Source organism: Hippocampus zosterae, chromosome 8, assembly GCF_025434085.1.
Source record: "Hippocampus zosterae strain Florida chromosome 8, ASM2543408v3, whole genome shotgun sequence".
Classification (NCBI taxonomy): Eukaryota; Metazoa; Chordata; class Actinopteri; order Syngnathiformes; family Syngnathidae; genus Hippocampus; species Hippocampus zosterae.
Genome location: NC_067458.1, coordinates 5,872,078 through 5,894,414, shown reverse-complemented (window position 1 = coordinate 5,894,414; position 22,337 = coordinate 5,872,078). Strand labels below are relative to the sequence as shown.

The 22,337-nt window shown below is 43.4% G+C and overlaps 2 protein-coding genes across 2 annotated transcripts in view; one reads left to right on the top strand and one right to left on the bottom strand.

Annotated features, from left to right (window-relative positions):
• LOC127605658 (G-protein-signaling modulator 2-like) overlaps positions 1-15,386 on the top strand; it is a 27,828-nt gene extending 12,442 nt beyond the window's left edge. The window contains exons 4-15 of the mRNA XM_052073409.1: positions 4,387-4,526; positions 8,002-8,125; positions 8,299-8,414; positions 9,047-9,202; positions 9,637-9,745; positions 11,105-11,258; positions 11,397-11,479; positions 11,595-11,777; positions 12,611-12,773; positions 13,234-13,425; positions 13,509-13,624; positions 14,531-15,386. Of these exons, the coding sequence (XP_051929369.1) occupies positions 4,387-4,526; positions 8,002-8,125; positions 8,299-8,414; positions 9,047-9,202; positions 9,637-9,745; positions 11,105-11,258; positions 11,397-11,479; positions 11,595-11,777; positions 12,611-12,773; positions 13,234-13,425; positions 13,509-13,624; positions 14,531-14,698 (1,704 nt within the window). The 3' untranslated portion in view covers positions 14,699-15,386. The remainder of the gene's footprint in view (positions 1-4,386; positions 4,527-8,001; positions 8,126-8,298; positions 8,415-9,046; positions 9,203-9,636; positions 9,746-11,104; positions 11,259-11,396; positions 11,480-11,594; positions 11,778-12,610; positions 12,774-13,233; positions 13,426-13,508; positions 13,625-14,530) is intronic.
• On the bottom strand, positions 15,361-22,337 carry mcoln3b (mucolipin TRP cation channel 3b). Its single transcript, XM_052073437.1, has 14 exons — positions 22,263-22,337; positions 21,670-21,871; positions 21,430-21,597; positions 20,987-21,140; positions 20,812-20,887; positions 20,620-20,716; positions 19,965-20,064; positions 19,771-19,883; positions 19,551-19,700; positions 19,362-19,463; positions 19,022-19,144; positions 18,667-18,873; positions 18,436-18,563; positions 15,361-16,156 (listed from the first exon to the last, which is right to left on the bottom strand). Exons 2-14 carry the CDS (start codon positions 21,808-21,810, stop codon positions 16,117-16,119), a joined length of 1,599 nt encoding a protein of 532 aa, XP_051929397.1. The 5' UTR covers positions 21,811-21,871; positions 22,263-22,337; the 3' UTR covers positions 15,361-16,116.

Genomic DNA, 22,337 nt, shown 5'->3' with positions numbered 1-22,337 from the left:
CCGGTGGGACATGACCGGAACACCTCACCAGGGAGGCGCTCAGGAGGCATCCGAATCAGATGCCCAAGCCACCTCATCTGGCTCCTCTCGATGTGGAGGAGAAGCGGCTCGACTCTGAGCCCCTCCCGGATGACCGAGCTTCTCACCTTATCTCTAAGGGAGAGCCCGGACACCCTGCGGAGAAAACTAATTTCGGCTGCTTGTAACCGGGATCTCGTTCTTTCGGTCACGACCCATAGCTCCTGACCATAGATGAGGGTTGGGACGTAGATCGACCGGTAAATTGAGAGCTTCGCCCTTTGGCTCAGCTCCTTCTTCACCACGACAGACCGATACAACGTCCGCATCACAGCAGACGCTGCACCGATCCGCCTGTCGATCTCCCGCTCCCTCCTACCCCCACTCGTGAACAAGACCCCAAGATACTTGAACTCCTCCACTTGGGGCAAGATCTCCTCCCCGACCCGGAGGGGGCACTCCACCCTTTTCCGACTGAGGACCATGGTTTCAGATTTGGAGGTGCTGATTTTCATCCCAACCGCTTCACACTCGGCTGTGAAACGCTCCAGTGAGAGTTGGAGAGCCCCGTTTGAAGGAGCCAACAGCACCACATCATCTGCAAAAAGCATGGATGCAATACTGAGGCCCCCAAAACGGACCCCATCAACGCTTCGGCTGCGCCTAGAAATTCTGTCCATAAAGGTTATGAACAGAATCGGCGACAAAGGGCAGCCTTGGCGGAGTCCTACCCCCACTGGAAACGATTCCGACTTACTGCCGGCAATGCGAACCAAACTCTGACATCGGTGGTACAGTGACCGAACAGCCCGTATCAGGGGGTTCGGTACCCTATACCCACGAAGCACCCCCCACAGAACTCCCCGAGGGACACGGTCAAACGCCTTCTCCAAGTCCACAAAACACATGTAGACTGGTTGGGCGAATTCCCACATACCCTCAAGGACCCTGCTAAGGGTGTAGAGCTGGTCCACTGTTCCACGGCCGGGACGAAAACCACACTGCTCCTCCTCAATCTGAGGCTTGACTTCCTGACGGACCCTCCTCTCCAGCACCCCAGAATAGACCTTACCAGGGAGGCTGGTGTGATCCCTCTGTAGTTGGAACACACCCTCCGGTCCCCCTTTTTAAAAAGAGGGACTACCACCCCGGTCTGCCAATCCAGAGGCACTCTCCCTGTTGACCACGCGATGTTGCAGAGGCGTGTCAACCAGGACAGCCCCACAACATCCAGAGCCTTGAGGAACTCCGGGCGGATCTCATCCACCCCCGGGGCCTTGCCACCGAGGAGCTTTTTAACCACATCGGTGACTTCAGCCACAGAAATAGGAGAGCCCACCTCAGAGTCCCCAGGCTCTGCTTCCTCCAAGGAAGACGTGTTGGTGGAGTTGAGGAGGTCTTCAAAAGTACTCTGCCCACCGGTTCACAACGTCCCGAGTCAAAGTGAACAGCGCCCCATCCCCACTGTACACAGCGTTAATGGTGCACTGCTTCCCCCTCCTGAGGTGTCGGATGGTGGACCAGAATTTCCTCGAAGCCGTCCGGAAGTCGGCTTCCATGTCCTCACCAAACTCTTCCCACGCTCTGGTTTTTGCCTCGGCGACCACCGAAGCTGCGTTCCGCTCGGCCAGTCGATACCCGTCAGCTGCCTCCCACAGGCCATAAAGGCTCGATATGACTCCTTCTTCAGCTTGACGGCATCCCTTACTGCTGGTGTCCACCAGCGAGTACGGGGGTTGCCGCCACGACAGGCACCAACCACCTTACGGCCACAACTCAGATTAGCCGCCTCAACAATAGAGGCACGGAACATGGTCCACTCGGGCTCAATGTCCCCCGCCTGCCCCGGAACATGGGAAAAGCTCTGTCGGAGGTGGGAGTTGAAACTCCTTCTGACAGGGGATTCCGCCAGACGCTCCCAAAAAACCCTCACGACACGTTTGGGTCTGCCAGGACGGACCGGCATCTTCCCCCACCATCGGAGCCTACTCACCACCAGTTGGTGATCAGTTGACAGCTCCGCCCCTCTCTTCACCCGAGTGTCCATAACATGCGGCCGCAAATCCGATGATACAACTACAAAGTTGATCATTGAACTGCGGCCAAGTGCACATATGGACACCCTTATGTTTGAACAAGGTGTTCGTTATGGACAATCCGTGGCGAGCACAGAAGTCCAATAACAAAACACCACTCGATTTCTGATCGGGGGGGCCGTTCCTCCCAATCACGCCCCTCCAGGTCTCACTGTCATTGCCCACGTGAGCATTGAAGACCCCCTGCAGAACAAGGGAGTCCCCAGCAGGAGTACTCTCCAGCACACCCTCTAAGGACTCCAAAAAGGGTGGGTATGGTGAGCTGCTGTTTGGTGCATATGCACAAACAACAGTCAGGACCCGTCCACCCACCCAAAGGCGGAGGGAGGCAACCCTCTCGTCTACCGGTGTGAACCCCAATGTACAGGCACTGAGCCGGGGGGCAATGAGTATGCCCACACCTGCTCTGCGCCTCTCACCGTGAGCAACTCTAGAGTGGAAGAGAGTCCAACCCCTCTCGAGAGAACTGGTACCAGAACCCAGGCTGTGTGTGGAGGCAAGTCCAACTATATCCAGTCGGAAATTCTCTGCCTCACACACCAGCTCGGGCTCCTTCCCTGCCAGAGAGGTGACATGCCATGTCCCAAGAGCTAGCTTCTGCAGCCGAGGATCGGACCGCCTGGGTCCCCGCCTTTGGCTGCCGCCCAGCTCACATTGCACCCGACCCCTTTGGCCCCTCTCATGGGTGGTGAGCCCATGGGAAGGGGGACCCACGTTGCCTCTTCGGGCTGTGCCCGGCCGGGCCCCATGGGTGTAGGCCCGGCCACCAGGCGCTTGTCAACGAGCCCCACCTCCAGGCCTGGCTCCAGAGGGGGGCCCCGGTGACCCGCGTCCGGGCAAGGGAAACCTTGGTCCATATATTTTGCTCATCATAAGGGGTCTTTGAGCCGTGCTTTGTCTGGCCCCTCACCTAGAATCTGTTTGCCATGGGTGACCCTGCCAGGGGCATAATGCCCCAGACAACTTAGCTCCTAGGATCATTGGGACACACAAACCCCTCCACCACGGTAAGGTGACGACTCACGGAGGGGTGAAATAATGAATGTTACCCATAAAGCCCTCACAATCGGTGAACAAGTTCACATTACAGAGACATTTCTAACAGAAATTTCCAAATCAATTACTGTGTTTTGTCATATTTAAAAATATATTTTAACCTCCTGTGTTCATCTAGTATTCAAACTGCTGGACTTTTCTCATTCTGAATAAATTGAGAAGCAACTATGGCACTAATCAGACCACAACTTGATATTTATTTTGAATGCAAATGTTCCCATTGTGGGAATAATAGAGAGTACTTCAATTTGTTTTTTTTTTGAGAAAACATTTGAGGGTTGCATGAAAAATAGACGAAAAAATCTTTTGTGAACAGTCAGGAACCAGTTTATTTGATTCAGCCTGTCTCTGAAATTTCCACCAAGCAACGCCTGAACTATCGCAACCGCCCAAAAAAAACCCGGAAAAAGTAATGCAGTAAGTGACAGATCACCACCCATGTCCTTTTAAACCTTAATTGCGCCATTAGAAGAGTCACGTCAACTTATCCGTCGACTTGTATTTTGGTGACTGTCTGGACAATGCTATCCGTGTGTGAGGCCAAACCGCATGCTGTCTATTCAGAACAACTTGAAATATTTCCACTTCTGACCATAATACATAGACCCACTGAATACTGATTCATCCCAGATGCTTCCACGCCTACAGAATTGTACAGCACTTATGGACACACTGAGCATGAGGCATCATTTTGGCAGTTCTAAACAGTATGTTATCGTGGATTTCATATGGTTGGATTTAAACCATTCTCCGATGCACCAAAGTGAATCATTACTTTCAGTCATATTTGTTTGAAAATCATGCCTATTTGTGCCATCCTCTTGATCTGTACAGTATGTGGTCTGCTTACTGCTTTCCCACAAAATTACACTTATTAAGCCCCCTTTTGGGGGGCATGTGTTGAAAGTCTGACTTGTCTGTGTTTTACAAATGATCTTTCCAAATGTGAGACAAAATGAATAATGGTGATAATCATCAATACAATTGAAATCCCATCTGTAGTTTTCTTTTTTTTAGGATTATAAAGATGTTTATTAGTCTTTTCAGTGATGCTACAGCCACAGGAAACATTGTGTGTACTCTAGAACTCAAGCACCGACTGAAATTGTGCATGCAAGCAGGTCTACTGTCAGTGTATTTTAAGTGTATTATATGTTATTACAACACTGCTGCTTACTGCGGCATCAATCAGTAAAATCTGTTGTGCACGTTGTAGGTTGGGCAGGCCCGAGCGCTGTATAATTTTGGGAACGTTTACCACGCCAAGGGCAAAAGCATCTGTTGGTCGGGAACAGAGCCAGGAGAGTTTCCAGAGGAAGCGAGAATCGCCCTGAGGAAAGCTTCACAGTACTATGAGTGAGTTAGTTCCATAACTTTGATTACTTTTTTTTTATTTTCAAAAAGAGAAGCATCAAGCAACGCAGCAACCGTGTGGTGTAAAAGTGAAGGGTCACATGAAAGTTATGTACTGCATGCATCTCACGCAAATGCTGAATTCGCTGCCTGTTACCGTTTTGTGATTTGTTACAAATTGCTCGTCGTGGGACCTTTTAAATGAACTATCAGTAGTAATTAAGGGTGCACCGATCAGGTGCACCGTTCCGATTTTCCAGGAATTGGGAGGATTACTTTACAAACGTATTCCAATACAGTGACCAGTTACTTGTTTAAAAATGTAGCTCGTAATGAAATCCAATTACATTATTGTTAACTATAATATATTACATTTTATTGTTAATATAGTTTTAAATCGTAAATGTGTTGGTGGTGTGTGACGCAGGTGAAATTTAGGTGCAGCGTGCGAGCACCTAGAATTGTCATAGCTGGACATGAAAGCTCCCCCTTTTCTTTGTATGTTTAAGATACAGTAAATCCTGTCCTTGTCCTTGTCCAAGTGAATAGCGGTCACCACTTCCTCCATTCCCTCCATAATTCTTTCAAACTAGGTGTGTGTTTGCCAGCCACGACATTTCCATTCCCATTGCCTCCTCCGACTGTACACTTGTCTCAGCAAAGACCAATCGGGGCGGCCCTTTCAGTTTGAGGTGTTCAGATAATTTACGTATTTTCACGACTATAAGGCGCCATTAAAAGTCTTAAATTTTCTCCAAAATGGACAGGACGCCTTATGGTGCGGAGCGGCCTTTATATGCGCTGAGTTCCAAAATCCGACTGACAGCCGACACGCTGTTTATATAGAGAAAAGGCGGAAGTGACTGTGAAAGAAGTCGGCCAATCAGGGAAGGGTGGGCGTGTATATATACATATATGGAGAGGGAGAGAGAGAGAGAGAGAGGGAGAGAGAGGACAGACAAGCGAGTCCGCCAATGGTGAAGGGTGGGCGTGTAAGTGGACGCCTCAAGCCAGTACCAACTCTTGTATAGCGTGTGGCAATGTGCATTGTTGCAAAACAACTCCGGTTTTGGTTTCTAAGAACCCCTGAAAATCGACAAAAAGACACGCCTACGAAGCTCAGTTCAAACTTAAAGCCACCGGTTATGCTTTTGGCATGCGTGCCCATCTCACAGCAGCGGTGAAAAAACAAGTCAAGCAAATGAACTCTGAGCTTGCCGTTATTCCCGGAGGCTTGACTAAAGAACTCCAACCGCTGGACATTGGCATCAACCGGGCGTTCAAATTAAGTTGCAAACGGCATGGGAACAATGGATGATCGGTGGCAAACACAACTTTACAAAGAGTGAGAGGCAGCGCTTGGCGAGTTACGCCACAATACGCAACAACGAGAGGGAACGCGGCGTTTTTGATGGATTACGGTACTTGCACAATTGTTCAATTCTTTCTACACGCACACGCGCTGCCACCATGTTTCGCTCTGTTCTTTACTTTCAAATGTGGGAAAGCTTCACACGAGAGAAATGTTGACTTTGCTGTTGCTACTCCTTCTTTCCGCTCGGCAATGCGTAGCAACTCACACTAGCATGTGATGCATTCAATGACAACTGAGATGTGCACTCCTCTGCTTCTGATACAGAGGATGAGGACTTTGATGGATTTCTGGGTGATGATTGATCGAAAAACGTGAGAACATTGTACGATGGCTAAATAAAATACACCCGAACTCAGTTCTGCTTTCGTTGCCTTTTTTAAAACGTGTTTTTATCTTATCTGTATGTCTTGGCATGCTACCGTATGCTTCAAGCTAACGTGTTGGAGTGCGCGCATGCATGCCGTATGTTTAAACTGGCGTATGTTTTACCACTGTAAAACTGCGGCTATTCATACGATGCGTCCTGTGTATGTGTAAAATACAGAAATGTCACGCATTAATGAGACTGCGGCCATTAGTACGATGCGTCGAATAGTCGTGAAAATACGGTATCTACTTGTTGCGCTCAAATAAATGCTGATGGCGTCTCCGTCTGCGTTGAAATTATAATCATGCAAAATAATCCCATTTTTACCTACCGCCGGTGCATTCTGTTACTCTCCAAGCCTGGAATTTTTTTGTCGATCACCGATCTCCCATTTCCAAAAATGTTTGACCGGTCGATTTTTGCCAATTCCGTTTTTTCTTTCTATCACAAACAACAGCATACACAGTCAAAACTATTAATTTATGTTATGAATGGTAACAGGTGGTTAATTTTACTTTCTGCCATCTAGTGGAAGAACATTTAATTGTTCCGCCTGTCATTATACATATACAAATAGATGGACAAAGACACCTAAAAACCAATGATCATTTTCAGAGCAAGTATCTGGAGGTGGAATTGGACACTTTTTGCTTTTTGTACTTCCCCAAATGCAACAGACACTCAGCAAAATACAGTATGTACAGTATATTCAAACCAATATAATCAAGAAATGACACAATCATGGATTATCATTTTTAAAATTTGAAATAAATAAAATTTGATACGTCACCATTGAGCAGCTTTAAGATTTCCGCAGAGGATACTTTAGACGTCCCCGGATTTAAGATCCCTGGTGGAACCTACTCGATGCTCGGTTGTCATACCGGAAAGCACAATTGAGACGCTCGTTAACATGGCGGTGTCAAAACAATTTACAGGTCACATTAAATGTTTGAAGAGCTGGGGACATTGCAATTCAGAGACATGTGATGAGCACATTGTTTTGACTCTGTTGGAATTCAGCAGGCCGTAATTGGAATTCCGTAAACTAAGATTTGACACACACAACACAGCTCCTGCACACATGCCACGCAGTGACCCTCATCACCCCGCACCTCCTAGCAGCTGTGGATTTACCTGTATTTATTTATTTATTTTAAGTTTTGAAATTTATACTCAATTTCTTTAAATGTATTTTTAAAATGCAAGCGTAGCATTGACAACCAGGTGAGGAACGCCTCCATTCACGTACTCAGTCGCACTCAGAGTGCTTGCTGGGCAGTTGTAAGGTCGCTAGGTGGGGACATTTTATTTCCACGGGTACCATGTTGAACCATGAAGTGGGCAGGTTCTTTAATAATAATAAAATAATAATAAATATAATGAGGAACTCACGCCACAACGGTGCCAAACACAAATCCGTTCATTTCATGCACGCTTTTGTCTTTCAAAGGCTATTACATGCAAATGACAAACCACATAAATGTCGATGTTAAACCATTTCACAGTCTCATCATGATATAGCCTATGCTTTGCATAAAACTGGGAAAACAGTGGATTATGAAGGAAAGGGGCCCATTAATGAGAAAAAAAACATTCTTAGGATTCTCATAGCTATAATAATAATAACTTACATTTTCAATATTGCCTGTTTTTTTATATCAGCATTGCAAAAATATTTTAAATATTAAATGTTAATCTTGAAAAAAAACACTTAATTGTAGCTGTAATTTTAGGGCAAACCTGTGCTTGGTGAAGGAGTTGGGGGATCATGCAGCCCAGGGTCGCACCTACGGGAACCTTGGTAATACCTATTACCTGCTGGGGGACTTTGAAACTGCTGTAGCAGCACATGAAAAGGTGAGTTGAACAAAGGTGAAAATCAAAAGTACACATCCATCATGTCAAATTAGCTTGCCATTATCCGTTAAGGGATAATGATGACTTTGCTTGTCTTGACCACTTTGGAATGTGTGCAACTAAAACAAATTTTGTCACATCTAATATTAACCCTTCTATATGTTTTTTGGCAGCGCCTACTTATTGCTAAAGAGTTTGGAGACAAGTCTGCTGAAAGGAGAGCACACTGTAACCTTGGCAATGCTCATATATTCCTTAGCCAATTTGAAGTGGCAGCCGGTCATTATAAGTAAGTTGAGCCTTTTTTTATTTTGAATCTGATCGTTATAGCATAATCTGCATTGTAATTTTCTTACCTTATCCAATTTACATGATGTGCTCTTTCTGTAGCTCAGTCAATACCAGATCTAATTCACACCTTGAAGTCAATCAATATCGATATCGTTGTTCAGACAGTACTCATTAAAATTATATTTGTTACAGGTTAGTTAAAGAAGATGAGATTAGCCTTGTAAAAGGTGCACAGAGAGTGTATGCATAAAAATGGAAAACAGATCCGTCACATTACCGGTAATTAACTGTGAATAATGTTTAATTAGAAGAAATAAATAGAAACTTCTTGAAACATTCATCTTCCGAACCGCTTGATCCTCACTAGGGTCACGGGGGGTGCTGGAGCCTATCCCAGCTGTCTCCGGGCAGTAGGCGGGGGACACCCTGAATTGGTTACCAGCCAATCGCAGGGCCTTCTTGAAACAACATACACTATTCACCAATGTTGAGTCAAAATATTCTTACCGAAGTAATTCTTTAAAGAAGACCTCAGAAAATAACAAAGGCTTCAAATTTAGGATAGCTGTCATTCCCCTGCACTTTCTTGAGCCGTTCTGTAACCTGGTCTCCCACTCTGGCTTGCCTAAGGAGGACTCTGCAGTTGGCCAGGCTTTTGAAGGACAAGGCAGTGGAGGCCCAAGCCTGTTACAGTCTGGGCAACACCTACACACTCCTTCAGGACTATGAGAGAGCCATTGATTATCACCTCAAACATCTGGTCATTGCTCAGGACCTCAACGACAGGTACAGGCCATATGCCGCATTCCTTTGTCCTGCTTCTGTGGCTAACGGAAAAAGTAAAAGTGGACTACTAGTCTTTGGTTGGGAGCATGTAAGCTCAGTAGATTGCTTATCGTAGGCTCGTCTTTGTTGAACAATGAAATGCTGTTCATAAAGCAGACCAATTAAATTGTGTTATTTACTGTCCTTTGTAAAGAACACTTGGACAGTTGGTAGAATCAGGAAATGTTGATACAAATCCAAATTAAGTTTGCTTTGTTATTGGAACAAACAATTTCTTAAATAAAAAGAAAGAAAAAGCTGAATGGGAATTTAGTTTACATTCACTGGCACTGAATGTTGTCCATGAGCTTTCGTCTGGATTGAATAACAGTGAATGCCTTTGCCTGTCATATGTAATCGCGTTTCAAGCAGCTTTTTTCTGTGTTCTTCTTCAGGATTGGTGAAGGGAGGGCATACTGGAGTCTAGGAAATGCCCATACCGCCCTGGGGAACCACGAACAAGCTATGCACTTTGCTGAAAAACATCTGGAAATTGCCAAAGAGGTGAGTGATTGCTGTTTACTATGTCTCTTTGTGCAGCAGCAACATCCCCATCTGGCGGCCAAACAGAGAGCAGCACTCAAGAATTACAGTAAAAATTGCTCCTGCTTTCCTGTTTTGAGATGGACTTGCTTATAATACACAGTTTATTTCATTTAACACGTACCACCTTCCCTGCAAGTCATTAAACCTCGTTTATAAATATAAAATACAGCACAAAGGTCTTGGGAATACTTTAATTAGGTTTGCTCTTTGCTAAAATATCCATCCATTCATTATCTTCCGCTTAGCGGCAGTTGGGTCGTGGAGGCAGTAGCTTCAGCAGGGAAGCTCACCGAGCTCCCGTCTCCCGAGCCAATTTTTCAAAATCTTTCGGAGGGAGGCCTTCACAAGCCAACCGGGAGACAAAATCCGATCGATGTCAAAGCCACCTCATCTGGCTTCTACCCCTATCTCAAAGAAAAAGCCCCAGGCCACTCTGGAGGAAACTCTATTTGGCCATTTTTATCCGGGATCTTGTTCTATCGGTAATGAGCCACAGCTCGTGACCAAAGGTGAGGGTCGGAACTTAGATAGCCAGGTAAATTGAGGCTCTGTCTCTTTTTAACCACGACAGAACGATACAGAATCTGTATCATAGCAGACCCAAAGCACCCCCACCCCAAGAACTCCCCAAGAGATGTGGTCCAATGCCTTCTCCAAGTCCACAAAACACATGCAGACTAGTGGAGAATGGCACCACACCCTTTATAAAGGCAGCATACTTTGCCTCCATCACATTTCGTTGCAGCTTAAATCAGAAACTGAATTTCTCCACTTCACGCCCACCGGCCCATTTCGATGCTTCGATTGTCATCAAACGATGTCATCAGAGCATTTTCTCAGTCCGCGCTTCAAATACTCGCTTCCACTTTACTCGATCCACGATTCGAAGACTCGGCACAGCGGACAGATCAGATTTCTCTGTTGTTGGAACACACTTCTTAAAAAGGGGGACCACCACCCTGGTCTGCCAATCCAGAGGCACTCTCCCCACTGTTCACTCAATGTTGTAGAGAAGTGTCAACCAGGATAGCCCCAGAAAATCTAGAGCCTTAAGGAACTCTGAGCGGATCTCATCCACCCGAGGAGCTTCTTAGCTCTTTAACTAACTTATCTCGGTAACCCCGGAAGTAGGAGAGCCCATTTTAGAGTCTCCACACTCTGCTTCCTCAAAGGAAAGGTGTGTCAGTGGAATTGAGGAGGTCGAAGTACTGTATTTTCTCCACCAGTTCACAACGTGCATTTCACTCTTTGTGGTCAACGTATCCCCGATATATTCTGTTTGTATTACATATTACAATTGATCTGTTATTTCTTTAGACTGGAGACAAAAGTGGTGAGGCGACTGCACGGATGAATTTGTCAGACCTCCGGCTAGTTGTGGGTCTGAAGTCCAACATCTATTCCAACATCTTCAGCAAAACGAACAACACTGCTTTGTCAGTAAGCCACCAGAGTTACCTCAACATGTCAGGTAAAATGTTTTGATCAGTTTCAGTTCTAGCCTACAACAGTGTTTTTCAATTACCAAAAGAGGTTTTAAATAATTGATATTTGATAGAAAATTGTAGTCTAAACTTCAAAATAACACTTCGCCAAACGTCTGTTTCAGGGATGACGTCACCGTCAAGGAGGCAAGGCAGTGCAGAGACCCTGGACGGTCCAAATCAAACTGGGGATTCATCGTTGCATACGGTTTGTGTAACATTTTAGGGTATCAGTTTGTCAAGCATAGCATCAGTAGATTTCGGCAACACTCTTAAAATTCTGGATGTCTATGTTAATGTTTCTACTGTAATGCAATTTCCAGAGCTGGGAGGAAGATAAACTCTCAAGGTCTTCGAAAAATAACACGATAAAGGCTTCCACGAAGCTCTTCCTGTTTCACCGACTAAAAAGCAAGAAGCACAAAAACAACACACTTCCAAAAGACCAACATGAAAACGCGTTGGACCACTCTGTTCCTGATTTGGACCCACCTGTGTCTCCTAAGGTACTACTTTAATGCAACAGCTTGCCCATACACTCTCATGACAAATGCAACCACATGCTGTATCGTTGAGATGTTGCATATCAATTATTAGCTGTGTCAGAAAAGTTCCGAAACTGGTGTCGCAAAGGCTAGATCCATCCATCCATTTTCAATGCCGCTTATGCTGAAGAGGGTCACGGGAATAGCTGGAGCCTTTCCCAGCTGACCTCGAGCGAAAAGGCGGAACAACCCCTGAATTTGTTGCCAGTCAGTCACGGGGCACATACTGTATAGATACAAACAACAATACATATCCACATTCACACCGTCACTGAGGATGCCCACACACAAGTCCGGCGAATGTACCACTACACCAGCAAAACACAAAAAATATATTTTAAACCCAAATAGCAAATGTATAATTTCATTTTAAATGTGAACTAGAGAGTCAACCAGGATGTCTACAAAGAGATCAACGAAGTCCTGAGCTGAAGCAGAATCCCTAATATCCGATATGACTTGGTCCTGATCGATGGTGACCACCTCGGGAACCCGTTTTGATTTGCATGACAGAGATGGCCATGATGACAAAGCTGTTGAGTATCCCTGAAAAATCCTTCAGGAGTTCATGTTGGTGTGGTAAAGAAGGCTTGGAAATCGCATTAGACACCATTGGGGAAAACTTACAAAAAAGAAACGGACAGTACCTATTGTGACACCAGTCCTGGAACCTTTCTAACACACCATGTACATACTGTAACATTCAATGCACATTTTCATCATCTAAACCACAAGTACGCGCATGCAAGTCTGTTTTACTCGTATGTTTTTTCTTTCATTGTTGTTTCCTGCAGCCAACATCACATGACACAATTGGAGAGGATGGCTTTTTCGACCTCCTCTCTCGTTTCCAGGGAAACCGAATGGATGACCAAAGGTGCTCTCTTTTAGATGACTCGAGCCATCACAATGCCAGTTCCTCTCCCTCATCCACCCCACCTGTAGCTGAAAGAAAATGTAAGTGTTGTGCCCCTGTGTCTCGACATGTTTTCACACCATACTAAACTCAAATGACTGTATTCTTCACTTGACCAATGACGGCTACGGTCGGTCAACCTGGCACGTTATGGTGTGAATACAGAAAAATATCCTCAAGCGTTCCCTTAAAATATTCAATGTTGTGAATTGATATCATGCCCCCGTTCCACTCCACATCTTTGCTTTTGAGAATCCGGCAAGTCAGCCTTGGTTGGTCAGATGGCCCGCTTTTTTAACCATCCATCGGGCATGATCATTGCATCTGTGATTGTGAAAATTGCAACCACATCAAAATATGGATTTGTTTGTATGTTTTGGTTTCAATATTGAGAATTATTTCACGAGTCCAAAGCATTATCATCTGCTATCCCATTGTGCCTTGACTGTGTGGCAAAGTTTAGCATTTATTTTGGTACCCTGTTGCTGATTCCGTTTCTAGCTACAGGTATACTGGATTGCGAAGCACCATTGCAGGATCCTGCTCATTTCCTGGAGCTGCTGGCCAGCTCCCAGGCCCGGCGTCTGGACGACCAACGAGTCAGCCTGAGCCATTTTCCTGGCTTGAGACTCAGCACCTGCAACCGGCCCAGTACACCCTCCACCTCGAGCGAAAACCAAGACCCTTCACAAGGTGATGGGTGATGATATTCAAACTCCTCACAAGTGTTCACTTTCACATCTGCTTCCAATGATTTTCCTACTTGCTCCTTCCAGCCCCAATTTCCAATGCAGATCCAGCTCACACACCCTCCCAATACAGCTGCGACGAGACCAGCATTAACCAGCTGGAGGGAGATGATGTCTTCTTTGATATGCTTGTCAAGTGCCAGGTGAGTGAGACACTCCACAGGATTATTCTACCAGCAGTTACAGTTCAAGCAAAAATTATCAAGAAAATCAAATACATTTGTGATGTTTAATGTGGGGCATCCATGCATAATAAAAATAAAAAGTTGACAATTGTTTTCAAATGCAAGGTTTAAGTGATTTTAAAAAGTGAGACCAGGGTAAATAATTTAAAAAAAATTTTTTTTTAAATGTGGCCTATAACCTGTACAGTTCAATCGAGAAGTTTTTTTTCTTATCTTTTTAAGAGGGGAAGCAAAAAGAATCAACGAAAATAACATAGTGGCACAAGCATACACTCTACTTCCTTTTATCACTGTGATGTGACCGCGCTCAGTTACATTCAAACTTTTGTTGAACGGGTGTCAGCACACACTCGTAACCATTTAAAGTGCTTCTGACTAACCCCAAGCTCCAAAGTTCAATGCTCTATTTTTAACTGTTCATAACACCCTCAACCTTGACCAAGGGCACAGGTCCAGCTAAGGAAAAAAACCCACAGCCCCCAAGCATGATGCTGCTACCCTCACGGTTCACTGTAATTATGGTGTTCTTTTGGAGCGGAGCAGTGTTGTATTCTTACAAAACAAAACATAATCGTTCAAAATATCAGCCATGGTGTCAACACAAAACCTTCAGACTTCTGCTAAGACGTAAAAACAAATGTCAAGAAAGTCCGACTAACACAGCTGAAATTTGATTGGAGGCACTGAAGGTTTTAATGCTGGCAGGAGTGTATTGACTCCCATTTAAAATGAGTTTGGATGCGATTGGGGTTTTTAAAAAAAGTTGTACGGGTTATAATATGCATTTGAACAGGGGTGTGGAGACTTTTTTTTCACACATTTTACCAAGAATCAGATTTAATAACGGCTCTGTCATTATTTAAGGGCTCCAGATTGAATGACCAGAGGTGCGCTGCTCCACCCTCTGCTACACGAGGACCAACTGTCCCAGATGAAGATTTCTTTAGTCTCATCTTGCGTTCGCAGTCAAACAGGATGGAGGAACAGAGGGTCGTGCCGCCATCTGACGTCAGCCAGTCCAAACCAGACTGATGTCATGGAACTGAATTCCAATTTTGATTATTGTAGCATTCAAAATGACATTTCTGACCTCCTATTTAGTTTTATATTTTATTTTCTTAATATTTCAATCATCCAAAACCGAACAGAAAATATAAAGTATTGATTGTCTCCAATTATGTGGGGAAACATCTTAGGGAGTGTCAAATTTCAGGATTACAAGGCTTCCATATTAAGCATTGTTGTTTCTGGTTAAGTGTCGTATTCTCTCAGAGCAGCGTCTTTTGGTTGTGCCTCTCAATGACAATGAATGAAAAGGCCAATATGAAAGCAAGAAAGGAATTATCTTGACAACTGGGAGGCCCTTGCCATTATATGCCCTATCTTATGCAAACGCACATGTTTTGGACTGGATTTTTTGGATTGGTGTAGCTGTAGCATTTTTGGATTAATATCAAATAAGTGTTCTTTGTTGGGACATAATTTACTTCGAGCTTAGTGTTTCTGGAGCAAACGGTTCTTTGCCAGTCATACAACTACCGGTATTTTTTTTCTGAAGTCTTTTAAGCATGTATGTCACATTTTAGTGCCATGACTATTTTTCTAATTTAAGGCCACACTTTTGAAGGGACTTGAACTGGTGAAAAAATGTTTTGAATTTTATACTGATGAGGTCTCAAAACACACACCAGAAAAAAATAATAAAATCATTTTATTCTTATGTATTCACCGATGATTCCTGAAGGGCAAAACCTTAATTCAAAGTGAAATGTCAGAAACAGATCTCAGATTTGAGAGTGGATTATTTTTCCTTGTACGAACACCAAGTTTACACACACACACACACACACACACACACACACACACACACACACACACACACACACACACACACACTCACAAACAAAAAGTGAAATATCTCTTCTTTTTACACAAATCTTTGCTGTAAATCCATCCAGCCATTTTCTACTCGGCTTATCCTCACATGGGTCGTGAGCATGCTCGGGCAGTAGGTGGGGTACACCCTGAACTGGTTGCCAGCCAATTGCAGGACACACGTAGACGAACAACTATTTGTGCTCACAATCACGCCTAGGTACAATTTACAGTGTTCCATTAACCTGCGATGCATGTTTTTGAAATGTGGGAGGAAACCGGAGTACCCGGAGAAAAGCCATGCAGGTACGGGGAAAACATACAAAGTCCACACAGGAAGTCCGAAATCGAACTCTGCACCACTGCACTGTGAGTCCGACGCGCTTACCAGTCGAGCACTGTGCTGCCCCTTTCCTGTACAGCATAAATTAGTTTTCTGTGCACTTTCATTCATCATGCAAACAAAACAAACACATTTGTACTTTGAAAACGGTTGTTCTCTCCCAGCTGATTGTCAGACTTAAAACCAAAAAAAAAGTGCAATTCCACACTCAAGCTTCAGTAACGTAGATGCGCTATTCATCTGACGTCAACCTCTCATGTCGCTCTCTGCACCTAAAATGAAAAAAGACCGGTCTGGATTTAGTGACATCGAGTGGTAAAATAATAGAATTGCTTTTAATTGCCAAACCTCGTGGTTTCTTTCTGACTTTCGGGTTGAGTGAATGCTGGCGCGTTTTGGCGGCCGCTGCTCAACCCGTATTGTTTTCTGTTTTTTGTTATTGTAAAGTGTCCTTGGGTGTCTTGAAAGGCGCTTATAAATAAAATGTTTATTATAATTATTATTATTATTACAAGAGTCTGTCGAGTGTACAGCAGACCGGGGATGGCTGTAACACTCGATCTGACCGAACAGAAATGAGCTGATGTGATATCATACAATCGATGGCCAATAAGATATTGAGCTCTTTGGTTAAGCCTCATACGGTATGAGGCGTCACAAAAGTTTTTCACATTTCATGTTTCAACTTAGCGGTATGATGCCACTGAGTTGAAACTGTGTTCTGGAGCCCCCATTTTTTTTCCCAAGGTAAGAAAGTAAAAAAGTGTGTGTGCATAGGTCTGTGTGTGTGTGTGTCTCTCTCTCACACACCCACACACTTTGTGTGTCCATTGTGTTGCAGATACAATTGTTTCACTTAAATAAGTTAAGTTTCTCAAGTTTAATATTATGTAAAATAAGCTTTGAAACTTAAGGCAAAAGCTTTGCTCGTTATTGGTTGGCTGGCATGAGGAGGGTTGTAACTATTCTTAAAAAGTGATGCTTGATACTGTGATAGATGCAAAGTAACACACTTTGATAACTGATAGCCAAGAGAAGTGTGGATCGGATCTGTCTGCAGTGTGAAGTTTGTTTTTCATGAAACCTGCACCCCAGGCAAAGACAACATGTGCCACAACTGCCTATCTAATTAAACATATGTATTGTGCCACCGCGGTTTGCTTATGATGTAAAGCTGCACCTTAAAAATACCCATTTTGTTTATCGTTCAGTCGATGGTTACACTGTTCAAATGTCTTATGAAGCTCTGTTCACAGTAATTACTGCTCAAAAATAGTTTGTTGCTTGTTCCACAGATGTCCAAGTGTTCGAATACTTTTTCACATGCACTTGTTTCAGGCTACAAAAGACACACAACAGTTTATACTTTGTTTACAGTGGTCGTTGTTTCAAAGTCTATGAATACAGCTGAGTTATTATTATATTTTAATTGTTACATAATTTATTGTATTTATTTTCATTGAATTTCATTTACACTTTTTATTCATTGCATTATTATTGTTGTAGTCTTGCAAGTTAATGCTTTCTTCTTTATTATTTATTCAAATGCTTTCATAAATGTATTCGTATGGCTCTTTTCTGAACCATCGTAATTTAATTGTTACATCCATCCTCAAGTACTGTACTAACTCACCCTGGTATTGGGGCAGTTTGTAACAACATATTTCATTAATTTACATAATCTATGATGGTATAGTGGAAACGCCAGTGCATGTTATGTCTAGCAGACAAATACCAGGGCAACCGGAAGATGTTAAAATTTGAGATTGCAAGCACAAAGAACCACAAGTTACACTTGCTCAAACAAAACGTATGACTGCTATCCTCAATACCATACATGAGACCTCTGTTTTTAACATTTATTCATTCATTCATTTTCCGAACCGCTTGATCCTCACTAGGGTCGCGAGGGGTGCTGGAGCCTATCCCAGCCGTCTCCGGGCAGTAGGCGGGGGACACCCTGAATCGGTTGCCAGCCAATCGCAGGGCACACAGAGACGAACAACCATCCACGCCCACACTCACACCTAGAGACAATTTAGAGCGTCCAATCAGCCTGCCATGCATGTTTTTAGAATGTGGGAGGAAACCGAAGGACCCGGAGAAAACCCACGCAAGCACGGGGAGAACATGCAAACTCCACACAGGAAGGCCGGAGCAGGAATTTAACCCAGTACTTCTGCACTGTGAAGTCTATGTGCTAACCACTCGACTACCAGGCCCCGTTTTTTAAACACTTCATGTTGAAATTGTATTATTGTTTGCGTTTCTGTGTGTGTTTTTAACATTGTTTTTGAGTAGTATTCCGGAACCTGATGTATGAGATACTTTTTACATTGTTTCACAAAGATGGTTACGATTTGTAGAAAGGCAGCCAATTACATAAAATATTCCATGATTTTGCATTTAACAGGCATGACTAGAGAGGTCTGAGCTACCATAAGAAAAGTTTCCACACAAGCATTCATATAATTGCACAACATTTGTGACCACAGCACACATGACAGTACAGTAGGTTGCTTATAAAACTGCACGAGGGTTTTTGACCTACTTTTTTATGCAGCTTTGCAAGAAACAGCTGTTCTTGTCAAGCCTGTATACTCCAGAGTTTGGGGGGTCTTCACACACTGATAGGAATTGCTGGAGTTCTGTCGTAGGTCTCCCAGTCTGCTGCTGTTGCTGCGAATGGGTCATTGTGATTGTGAGAATGCAATTAGAATATCCTGATGATTTCTTAAAGGGGTCAAAATTATGGCCGTTAATGGAAACCGAAAATATTTACCTTGATGGTGTCATAGGTGTCTGTGATGATAGTGATGAATAGACTGAGGATCATGTAGATGAAAAGCGAGACAAAGCTATAGAGGTAGACTCTGCTGAAAATCCAAATCAGGTTGCTCTTCTGTTTCATGTTTTTAAAGGTGGGAAACATGTCATCTCCATTGATCAGGGAAAATAGACACTCGGAGACTGTGTTCAAGGTCCTGAACTTTTTTTTTTTTTTTGAGGGGGGGCAAAAGGGGAGAAATGTTGTGACTGTAAGTTTGTCCTTCGTGAATATTGGCAGGCAGGAATAGCAGCGCTTTGCTTGTCTGAATTCAATTTTGAATTTCGCTTGCTCATCCAAGCGATGTTACCTTTTCGTGATATGGGCCAAGGACGATCCATCCACAAAAGCAGTAACTCAGGTAGATGATTCCAGCACAGCAGATGAAACGGATAACATTTGGGAAAGCTGCCCTGAGTGTCAGGATGAGGATCTGTGGGGACAAACGGTCACATAAACTGCCTCGGTCCCACAGGAATTTTACTCCAGCAATTATGAGTCTGAGTCTCATTCCTAAAACGTTTGCTCATTGAATGGCAGGTGATTTGTTTCGGAAATCTTAGGCGCAAGTTGACCTTATATAGGCTCCACAAAAGGCAAACAAGGTGGGCTTTTGCATGTTAAAAATACAAACATTTAAATTTGCTCACATTGTACTTGCGAAAGTAGCCCATGTAGCGGATGACCCCGATCCAAACAAACATGGTGCCTATACCCAGGAAGATACTGCACACATCATAGGTAGTCAGGACCTACAAAATGAAAAATAAATAGTTTTTTTTTGTTTTTTTAAGGGGGAAAGAAAGCGGGGATGGATCGATTTATTGCATGACTATTACTTTAGTTTGAATATCAATCTTGAGAATGGAGCCAGTGATGGTTAACAAGTCACTGGCAATGATCAGGATGTACCAGCCATTAATGAACTCCAGCCTGTCAGACCATGGGACGTCTTTACCATTCTGGTTCTTGCAGAAGAGTGTGTACTCCTAGGCAAAATAAAAATAATGCATCACTGAAAGCGAAATGTGCTTCAAGTGGTCAATGATGTGGACTTACAAACTGAAGTTGTATCCCAGTGAACACTGAGCGTAGGCAAAGAGTGAAGGAAATCATGCATGTTAAGATGATGAGGCAGTCAAACACCAGGGTCAGGTATATGCTTTTGGCGGCTGAAAGCAAAAAAATAAATATTACCACTCTAATCCGGAAAGTAAGCACCTTCCGGACCAACTTCAGCTCAGCAAACATACAAGCTCCGGTTACTTTCCAGTCTCTGCATTCCTTGATCTCCACATCGTTTTCGAGGTCCACCTTTATCCTGCCGCTGTGCGCTCCATTGTTGAAAGTGATCTGTGAAGCAGAAAGGTTAATCCTATAAGAGCCATACGTTCAGTAGCTCCAACATTGGGCACCTGGACACAAAGGCGTATCAAAATCCAGGTTCAGAAATTAAAAACCCTGCTACAGTAAACAAGCTTGTTTACCTGCCGGTTGAGTCAAAGCTAAAGTCAAACTGAGGAGAGGGTTTTTAATTTCTGGACCTGAATTTGACACCATATGTCCACCACTCCAACGATTTGTGCAGGCACAATTGAATAAGAGAGTTGAATCAAAAATACTGCCCTGTAGTTTTTCACTTTTGAATAAGATACTTATTCCAGCTTTACCCGATACGTATATGCATTATTGTAGATGATGCACTTGCAGATAAACCTATGTAAGAATATCGAACGAAAAAAGAGCAATCTTTGTCAAAATAGAAATATCAGCTCATACGGTGTGTCGCGGCTCATTATAGCAAGAAGGTGAACTTTACGGAAGGGTTTGGTGAGTGTGGGTTCATTCAACAGGTCTTAAAACTAAATACTGAGATGTGCAAAGAGTACGAAGTCCCTTATGTCACACAAGGATGTTGAAGTCATAGCAGTCTGGCAGCTCTCTGTGTCTGACTGTCTGTAAATTGATGGCTTTCAGGACAAATGAAATCTTGATGGAGAGCAATCTGGAAAACAAAGCATGCACAGTTACATGATAGATTTTTCTCAGTTGCACCGTGCAGACAAATGATGCAGTAGTGCAATGTGAAGCCTAACATACCTTTTAAAGTGCAACTCAAAATGCGGGAGCATGTCTTGTGATGACGACTGAGTCATTGGATAGATGTCAATGCAATCTGTGTGAGACAAGCCATAAATCATAATCACTTTTGGTGTCATGTGGAATTGTTTGCATTCGACATTAATATGTTATCTGAAAACAATCCGCCCCCTACCACGTTCCACATGAGCATCAATTTCAAAAGTGTCATTGCCGGGGTAAATGGTGCCATTCCTATAGAACTCCTGACACAGTGACAAGGGTGTGTAGACAGAGCCAGTTTTCTCATATTCATGGTTTCCGACTGTGGTGTTGTGCAGTCGTCCGTACTGGAAAAGAACATTTAAAGTCATATTACAATCTGAAGCAAGCGGCACTAAAGTAATGATAGATGACCACATGAATCAGTGTGTCCAAAGTTCACAAACACATCGTAACTTTAACCACATAAGCAAGCGGTATAATGGAGGCCCGTGAATGATTTACATTCACACAAAATGAGCTGCAATAATCTCTCAACGAAACAAATACATGCAAGAAAAGAAAGAAGACTTACATTCCACTAAATAAAATGATATAGATTAATAAAGGGGATGAAAAATGTTAACATTCACTTGCCTGTTCGATTACATATTTTATGTGATCATAAACATCTTCTTGTCTGTAAATGGCGTATGTTTCAATGGTCCCGTCAACATAATTCTTCAAGAAGAGGTGCTGAAATGTCATCAGGTTTTCTTCCTTAAAAGTTACAACCATCTGGTTGCTCAGCCCAAACGACACCAACTAGAGGGGAAAAATATAATAAGCGCTGATCAGAATGCGGATATAACAAAATAATGTGTACATCATACATACTTGGACCGTGATAATGGCAATTTTGATGATCTGCAGAATAAGTTTCCATGGTTTCCTTCCACGAGCATGGTACTTTTCACAAGGGTTCATGAAGTAATATTTGATTTTCCTTCTGAGACACTCGACATTGTCCACTTCCATTGAATGATTCCGATGATCAGTGTGCGTCTCTCTCGTGTACGTCACACAAGTCAGCCGGCTCCTGCATAAATGAAAAGATGTGCAGTCGTACTGTACTGTGTATCGTGAAATATCATGGAGCTGTTCATTTCTTACTTTCAAGTTTCTGTAGTTCCTTATGTCTATAATTTTGTTTACATTAGCAAATAATCACAATTGTCGTCATACATTGCGCAGTCTGACTAAACAAATTCTTTCAAAAATGTTTTCATTGTCTTTCCCCCCAATATTATGCTATAGGTTTCTCACTGGAGAAACAGTCGGAAAAAAATGCTTCTGAATGTGAGTGAAGTTATACAGTATAAATTAAAATGAATTGAGTTCAATCCCATTATTCCACCACATGCATGTCAACACATATATAACACGTATAAGATCCAAATGTACACTTTAATCCAAGGTTCACCACTGACCTGATTACTTTCTTGTGTGATGGCACCCAGACAGCTCGTTTACCTGCGAAGATTTCGGATTATGCTCAAAAAGAC

What these genes read in the sequence shown, in the direction of transcription:
- mcoln3b (XM_052073437.1), bottom strand. Translation starts at nt 21,810, where the DNA reads ATGGAAGTGGACAATGTCGAGTGTCTCAGAAGGAAAATCAAATATTAC. An exon ending in TGATGCTCATGTGGAACGTG is followed by an intron (nt 20,888 to 20,986) that starts GTAGGGGGCGGA and finishes TGTCTCACACAG; the next exon opens with ATTGCATTGACATCTATCCA. An exon ending in TTGCAAAGCTGCATAAAAAA is followed by an intron (nt 16,157 to 18,435) that starts GTAGGTCAAAAA and finishes TTTTCATTTTAG; the next exon opens with GTGCAGAGAGCGACATGAGA.